At 39.4% G+C, this 8,851-nt stretch overlaps 1 protein-coding gene across 2 annotated transcripts in view; it reads right to left on the bottom strand.

The window, feature by feature from the left end:
* Positions 1 to 525: 525 nt before the first annotated feature.
* Positions 526 to 8,851, bottom strand: part of LOC106881563 (E3 ubiquitin-protein ligase HECTD3) — a 41,353-nt gene continuing 33,027 nt past the window's right edge. For both annotated transcript variants that reach the window (XM_014932012.3, XM_089362038.1), the window contains exons 12-18: positions 7,989 to 8,111; positions 5,643 to 5,732; positions 4,755 to 4,958; positions 3,957 to 4,086; positions 2,205 to 2,358; positions 1,087 to 1,155; positions 526 to 751 (exon numbers count right to left, since the gene is read on the bottom strand). In XM_014932012.3, coding sequence (XP_014787498.1) covers positions 667 to 751; positions 1,087 to 1,155; positions 2,205 to 2,358; positions 3,957 to 4,086; positions 4,755 to 4,958; positions 5,643 to 5,732; positions 7,989 to 8,111 — 855 coding nt within the window. In that variant the 3' untranslated portion in view covers positions 526 to 666. The remainder of the gene's footprint in view (positions 752 to 1,086; positions 1,156 to 2,204; positions 2,359 to 3,956; positions 4,087 to 4,754; positions 4,959 to 5,642; positions 5,733 to 7,988; positions 8,112 to 8,851) is intronic.

The raw sequence follows: 8,851 nt of genomic DNA, 5'->3' as shown, positions 1-8,851 counted from the left end.
AGAAACACATATATAGATTTATAGATATCTTTACTGAGACTGTATCATAGGTTTACTACACATTTATCACCATTTTTAAAATTTGTTTTCAATGAACTATATATATATATATATATATATATATATATATATAGACATACATACATATGTACATATATATATTTACATACACACATACATACATAAACACATTACATATCTTACACGCATACATATTCACCATATAAACACACATATATCTAGTATGTAGCCATATATACATTTACTGTACAAATATAAATATATATATATACATATATAAATATATATACATATACATATATAAATATATATACATATACATATATAAATATATATACATATACATATATAAATATATATACATATACATATATATATATATATACATATACATATATATATATATATACATATACATATATATATATATATATATATATATATATATATATATATGATAAAACATATCAAAGAAAAGATCCAGTTCTCTCTGGCCATTATCTGAGTAAGCAGCTGTGAAAATGGGGGTGAACAGTGCATGAAGGTGGTGATGTGGAGGCAAGCAAGCCTCAACTCCACCAACACACACACACACACACACTGGAAAGAAAGGGAGGCGGTGGCTGTGGTGTAGAGCAAAGTGAGTTAATCTTCCCAAGGACTGACATCTGTGTCGATAGCAATACAGTTATAGGCAGCATACTGAAGCTTCTCTTCGGCAATCTTGGCACTGTAGTGAGAGAAAAATGGTAGAACAGAGTAAATGAATATTGGAATCTTAAAAGCACCATTATTTTAATCACGCACACACTCACACTCTTGACTCTATATGTTCAGTCAAAGAAATGTCTGCTACCCTCCACCTGGGACCTTTGTCTGCTACCCTCCACCTAGGCCCCTTTGCTACCCTCCACCTGGGCCTCTTTGTCTACTACCCTCCACCTGGGCCCCTATAAAATAATTTATACAAGCAGGGTTAACAGGGCAAAACCAACTTACTATAAGGGTAGAGTGTACAACAAGTAGGAAGAAAGGGTGAACAAGCGAGAGCAAAGGTGTACAAACCTTGAATATCTGGGCATAAATAACATGTTACCACAGGTTGATGACTCAGGAAGGACGTTGTCCACTTCACTAAAAGACAAAAAAAATAAAGAAATAAAACATGATAAAATACAAAAAGTTTTTTAAATATTGTTACTCAGCATTGATTCAAGCTGCAGATCTGTGTGTGTGTGTGTGTGTGTGTGTGTGCAGTCACACACACATTAGTCTGGATTATCACAAGTGAAGGTTCATGGCTTAGTGATTAGAGCATCAGGCATACAATTATGAGCTAGTGAGTTCAATTCTTGGACTGGGCCCTGTGTTGTGTTCTTGCTCTAGTTCACTCAGCTGTAGAAATGAGTTGCAATGTCACTGGTGCCAAGCAGTATCGGCCCCTTTACCTTTCCCTTGGATAACATTGGTGGCATGGAAAGGGGAGGCTGGTATGCATGGACGACTGGTGGTCTTCCATAAACAACCTTGCCCAGACATGTGCCTCAGAGGGGAACTTTCTAGGCACAATCCCATGGTCATTCACGACCAAAGGGGTCTCTCATTATCACAAGTGTCTAACGACTGGTTATATGAAACTGAATAACAGTCAGAGAAGGTTTACTTTACTTTTAATATTCAGTATTATTTTTTCCAACTTGTTCTACACATGTGCTTACTTTTATATATATATAAAAGTAAGGTTTTTGCCTTGAAGAGCACCCATGCCAGTCCACGTGTAAAGCACTGGTGCTGTTATCACATAAAAAGTACCCTGTACATAAAGTGGTTGGCATTAAAAAAAGGGCATCCAGCCATAGAAACCATGCCACAACAGACAATTGGAGCCTGGCCAGCTTCAGTTAAACTGTCCAACCCATGCCAGCATGGAAAATGGACATTTGATGATGATGATGATGATGATATATGTAGATAGGTTATGCGCTTAAGAAATTTTACTTTCAAACCAGGCGCTTGGTTGTTCATGCCTGCTGCTGAGATACTATCAGCTGGTGCCTTCTACTAAAGCTGCAGGCTGGTCAATAACTTGTGAGTGAAATTACTGAGATGGAAACTACAAGATTCCCATCATATATGTACATATATATATATGTGTGTGTGTGTGTGTGTGTGTGTGCACTTACGGTTTAGCAGAAGAAAGGTAAATGGGAGCAGGGAGGCGCCGTCTTCCAGTAACAAAACGCAGTAGTCGACTTCGGTCTTCATTGGAAAAATTCTTAACAGCTTCCCAGAAGTGCTTCACTTGTAAGTCATTAGGCTCCAAATCTACAAGATGGACTGGAAGCAGACAACAATATAAAATAGACACACAGACAGACACATCTATGCCTAAATAAATTTTATGCATACATATGTACAGACAGATGGCCAAGAAAAATATTTACACACATGTATAGATGTAGAAAGGATATTTACATTAGACATGATATAAGAGACTACATAGTTGGCACTCCGTCGGTTACGACGACGAGGGTTCCAGTTGATCCGATCAACGGAACAGCCTGCTTGTGAAATTAATGTGCAAGTGGCTGAGCACTCCACAGACATGTGTACCCTTAACATAGTTCTCGGGGATATTCAGCGTGACACAGTGTGAAAAGGCTGACCCTTTGAATTACAGGCACAACAGAAACAGGAAGTAAGAGTGAGAGAAAGTTGTGGTGAAAGAGTACAGCAGGGTTCGCCACCATCCCCTGCCGGAGCTTCGTGGAGCTTTAGGTGTTTTCACTCAATAAACACTCACAACGCCCGGTCTGGGAATCGAAACCGCGATCCTATGAGCATGAGTCCGCTGCCCTAACACCTGGACCATTGCGCCTCCACAAGAGACTACATATGCATATAGTAATTATATTTACAAACATAATGGGTTTTCAAGTTTTGGCACAAAGCCAGCAATTTCAGAGGAGGTGATAAGTCGATTATATTGACCCTAGTACTCAACTGGTACTTTGCCAGCTCATCACCTTATTTACAGACAAAATGTAAATGTCTACACACACTTATCTTAGACACAGACACTGGAATTGGATCAGACATGTCCTCAGACAAGATCGAGAAAGCGATTGTATGGTGGCACTAAAGTGGTAGCCCAAGGGGAAAAGAGCTGCAGGGCATCCTAAAACCATTTAGTGATGGACCATTGATAAGGGTAGGAGATGAAAAGGGTGGAGAAGCTGGAATGAGATCAGAACAGTGGCAGAAAAAAGCTTCTTACCACACAAACACGCCTGCACCTATATATATCCTAGGCATGTGCTAACAGTAATTACTCAGGGTAGGCAGTTGGTGACTTTTATGTAGTAAAACACACAAAAAATAAAATATTTTGCATTTTATGCATAGTAATCAGAATAACTTTCATAATTTTATTGAATTAGGTGCATATTTTGCCATAAAAGGAAAATGTTGCTAACGATTTTATTTTATTCAAGGCAGGCACTGCCTACCTTGGTGGCACGTCCCTGATATATATATATATATATGTATATATATATATATATATGTATATATATATATCATGGTAACTTATCTGACATTATAATCATCAGAAGTACACACACACAATCTACATAACACTCCACAGCAATACAGACACATTATCATTACCATATTTTCCAGCATATAAATTGAATTTTGCAGACCAAATTTTCAGCCCCTCAAAAAAAGGTAGGTTGGCTCATACACAAAGACAATTTTGGAAGATGGAAAATTCCATGTGAAATGCAACAGAATTTGAAAAGATAGTGGAAATGTTTGAATATTTGCACTACATTTTTACACTAAACACTACATTGACTTGTATGCAGGAAAATATGGTATACGTATTAGTCTTGCCATAGATCCAGACCGTCATGGTAGTAGATAGAACTCACCACTTTTCTGTAAAGCCTCCACAGTAATCTCAGCCTCGCCACATACCCGCTTCTCAAGTTCCTGCCATGTGGTGAGTCGAAGAACATCTTCTGGAATCACTTGTAACAACCCTTTGCGAATGGCAGCGACCTGAAATATTGCAGCAAAATGCAATAGACACAACTTAACCGACAATCTCAGACATCACCATCTTGTGTGTGTGTGTGTGTGTGTGTGTGTGTGTGTGTGTGTGTGTGTGTGTGTGTGTGTGTGAAAGCTACTTAACCCACAACCACAAAAATTTAGGTTCAGATGAATAGGGTGCTTAATTTAGGCACCAGAATTTAGTACGGTATTATCCATACAATTTCAAAATAAGGTAATTAAAATCAAAACAAGGCAACAAGGATATCATTTTTAAACAGGAAGTTTGTATCACAGAAGCAAGGGGTGGTCTTGGGCAGGTTGGTATTATCATCAACATCAATTAACATCCATTTTCCACACTGGCATGGGTTGGATGGTATGATGGGAGCTGACCAGCTGAATAGCTGCCTGGGATCCATGTTTGTTTTGGCATGGTTTCTGTAGCTGGATACTCTTCCTAATGTCAACCACTTTACAGAGTGCACTGGGTGCTTTCATGCAGCACTGACATGAGTGCTTTTACATGGCACTGGTATGGGTGCTTTTTATATGACACCAACAGCCATGAGCCTGCAAGATTAGGAACACTCAGCTGGAGAGGGATGCAAGGAACATGGTTAATGAACAACACTGTGTCTTATGACCAGTGACCTACTGAGTAATGTCCATACCTGTTTTGAGCTTTCAGACATCCGAATCTTCTTCACCTCAGCACAGTAGTCTCTTCTTTCATCATATTTAAGTCGCCGCGGGTTACCATCTTCGTCCAGACGTAAGTGGACTTCAGTGCCATCACTCAACGTTGTACTCCATAACCGGTTCTCAGGTAGAAATTTATGTTCATCTAAATTGACTAAGGTCTCCAGTAATTTTACCTGGAGTAGAATGTAGAACAACAACACAATTAAGAAAAAACAAAACACAGGAAGACTAAACAGAATTTTATTTTTATTCAAAAATCAAATCAAATCAAATCAAATGGAAATTGTAGTTGTGGCCGATCCCGGTGCCGCCTGAGTTGCTCCTGTGCTGGTGGCACGCATTAAGCACCATCCATGCGTGGGTCGTTACCAGTGCTGCCTGACTGGCTCCCCATGTCGGTGGCACTTACACACATGATGGTAACTCCCGCCTAGCAAATTCAATTACAAAGCTTTGGTCGGTCTGAGGCTATAGCAGAGGACACTATTCAAGGGAAAGGCAAAGGGGCCAATACAGCTTGGCACCTGTGATGTCACAACTCATTTCTACAGCTGAGTGAACTGGAACAATGTGAAATAAAGTGTCTTGCTCAAGAACACAACACGCAGCCCAGTCCAGGAATTGAACTCACAACCCCACAATTGTAAGCTCGATGCTCTAACCACTGAGCCATGTGCCTTCACACACACACACATACACAATATGTCTTTTCTTCTTTAAGACTGAAATTTTTAGAAAAGTCTGGCTGTTATTTTTAGCAGGTTTGACAAACAAGCAGAAACTAACAAGAAACTCGAAGAAGGTGGATGGGGTTATGAACAATACAGACTAGATTTCAAAAATAACAAATACCATACCTCAGCAGCATCGACCGTAGCAAAGTCTTGGGCCCAACTGAGATTTTCACCCGACAGCTGTTTCCATACAAACGGGGCTAAAGACAGCACCTGAAAAGATATATAGTTATGGTTAGGTTAGCAATCTACTGGTATGTTTCACAACAATGGTTATATTGACAGCACATCACTATTACATTTGAAGTTAATGCACTATAGTCAGACTTGAAGTCACCACAGCATAATCAGATACAAAGTGGCCACAGCAAGGGTCAGGCTCAAGGCCCCACATCACAGTCTGATCTGAGGTGACCACACAATAGTGAATAGTTTCCCTCCTCTGGGTTTTAACAATAAATATTCAGTTGATCAATCAACTGAGGTAACTGTTCACTGAATTAGCATGATAAACAGTATGACTGAGAACCCCACAGACAGAATCAGTGAGAGAATGTGCAACAAGCCTGGACAATCCATTCAATGGGCTGCCACGTGCTGTCTGTCAACTCACTTTTACTTTCAAGATATCGGTCGACCCAATGCTTTTGTAAAAGATTCCTTACTCCTGAAGAACCAGGGAACTTGTGGTAGTGAAGCAAACTTGTGAATCATCTGGCTATGCTACTTTCACCACACAACGTAACTGGCACTCCACCGGTTATCACAATAAGTGTTCCTAATCAATCAAACAACTTGCTTGTGAAATTAACGTGCAAGTGGCTAAGTACTCTACTTTGAAGCATAAAAATCAGAAGAGATCAAAACAAAAGTTCAAATTATAATTAAATACCTTTGTAAGGTAACTAAAATTTGTTTTCATCTGAACCATGCCAGCATGGGAAAGTGGACATTAAGATGACGATGACGATGATTACAAGCAGCAATGAATTAGTAACCAACTTGGCACATGTAGCAATGCATTAAAAATTATATTAATAGAAACAGCAATGAACAGTTATGTCGGTACATGAGGTAATGAATTAGCAATTACATTAGAACATGTAGCAATAACACAATAGTTATATTAGAAAATGCAGCAGTGAACCAGCTGTAAGAAACCATGCCAAAACAGGCGCTGAGGCCTGGTGCAGTCTTCTGCTTGACCAGCTCCTGTCAAACTGTCCAACCCATGCCAGCATATGAGTCAGGTGCATAAGAGAATGACTCTACTACTACTGCTACTAATCATCCAACTTCAATCAGTGACACTGTGAGGTGCCAGAACTCCATAAGGTTTCCAAGTTGACAAAGTGAGTTGTTGAATCGCCAGTTCTCTCAACTGACAGTAACCTTGTAATTGGATTGGTTGGCACTAGACTGACCATTGGCTAAAGAGGCTCTTCTCCCCAGATTGTGTCATGTAATTTTGCCGAATGAAGATCATACATCAAATGAAGATCAAAATGTCCAACTTCACATCCGCCATGCTGCTCCCCATGACTTCATCGTAACCCTGGCTCAGGGATTTTTCATCACTGAAGTTAACCCTTCTATATACACACTATTGGATGGCCCCCACAGGGTGTCCCAAAAAAACCCTCCTCACCAAGCCAACTTGGTGAAGTTGCCAGTTTAGATGCCAACGATCTAACCATGCAACAGCAACAATACACATGAAATAATTTCATAAGTGCTTGGACGGTTCACTAAAAAAAGTGAACATGCTAAATGGAATCTATGCACAAGACATGATTGCCATTCATCGGAGAGCACCAGAATTGGTGCTTACTCAGTTCATGAAAATTCATCCAACATATGCCGTCGTCATCGTCGTCGTTTAAACGTCCGCTTTCCATGCTAGCATGGGTTGGACGATTTGACAGAGGACTGGTGAAACCAGATGGCTACACCAGGCTAAATCTGAGTTTCTACAGCTGGATGCCCTTCCTAACGCCAACCAACATGCAAATTGATTTCCATGCTTTCATATACTTCATATTCCTTGTGATCCTATAATTGTCACCATCATCAGCTGGTTCCTCTCTTAGAGTTATTTAGAGCAGTCTCTCTCTCTCTTCTCCCCACTTTCCATACTTCCACAGCTACATGTAGAAGCCTGTAACTACCCCTTAAGTTTTGTCCTTCATGTAGGATCTAGAACATGTCCTGCTAGTTTTTATTGGCTGTTGTATTACAGATTACACAACTTACACAAAAGCTCCCTAATTGGCTACTGTTAAAAAAACAAAAAAGAAAGTCATGTGATTACCAAAGAAGTTCTAAAAATTGACTCAAATATATTTTCTGATGAACAAAGGAGAAAAAAATAAAAACAAAGGAAGAAGGAAAAGAGGGAAAACCCCACAAGAATGAAGTTTAAATTTTAAAAAAAAAAGTAATAAATAGGAAGAGAACAATACTTCTTACTAAATTTTCTTTACTGCGGAAACAAGCTCCCATCAGCTGACCAATCCATTCATATTCAGCGAACCATGTACAGGAAGGATTGGGTATGTATGCATCACGGTTGACATTCGAGTCTTCATGTACCTGGATCAATGATTCAACAGAAATACTGACATTAGTTTAGCACATATATTTGGAGTTTATTTGATATGGGGTGGTCAAGTGGACAGGCTGAGTGTAATAGTTTTTGTAATAAAACATTGTATGATGTTCGATGGACCAGGGAGTCAAATATACTGCTGGTATTTTGTTGTTAGAATACTTTAGTCTACATGGCCTCACTTCACCTAGTTGCTCCATAACGTTACAGGTAACAGATTGACAACTTGTTTGACCTTTAAGCATCCAGTCAAATAAGTTTTTTTATTCACGTTGGTTTGAATTAATCATGCATTATCTCATAGCTTTGAGATTTTGAGGATGTGATAGTTTATTTTAGAATGACATTGTAAGGTAGGTGTGAGAGACCAGATCTAACATTTGTTTAATTTAGAGTATGTTGGCAAAGGTGACCATCCCTGGTTTTTGGAAAAAAAATCAGTTAACTAGAAAGGTTTTGGCACCAAAGGTCCTGGAAAATCAGTACTGTATCTGCATAACGGGAAGATGAACTAGAGAGACAACAAATAGAGAGAGAAAGAGAGAGAGTTGACTAATCTGTCCAGGTAGATAGAGAATCAGTGAGAAAAATAGATCAAGACTCCTGGCAGTTTGCTGTGCTTGAAAAGGCATGTCAAGCTAAGTAAAATCATGGCTGCCCTTGCATACAGGCTCATACCTCACAACCCTCCCCAGCTGAGCATCCCAAATCTGGCAGGCTTGTA

This window comes from Octopus bimaculoides, chromosome 13, assembly GCF_046866305.1.
Source record: "Octopus bimaculoides isolate indiv1 chromosome 13, ASM4686630v1, whole genome shotgun sequence".
Lineage (NCBI taxonomy): Eukaryota > Metazoa > Mollusca > Cephalopoda > Octopoda > Octopodidae > Octopus > Octopus bimaculoides.
This window is presented reverse-complemented; position numbering and strand designations above follow the sequence as displayed.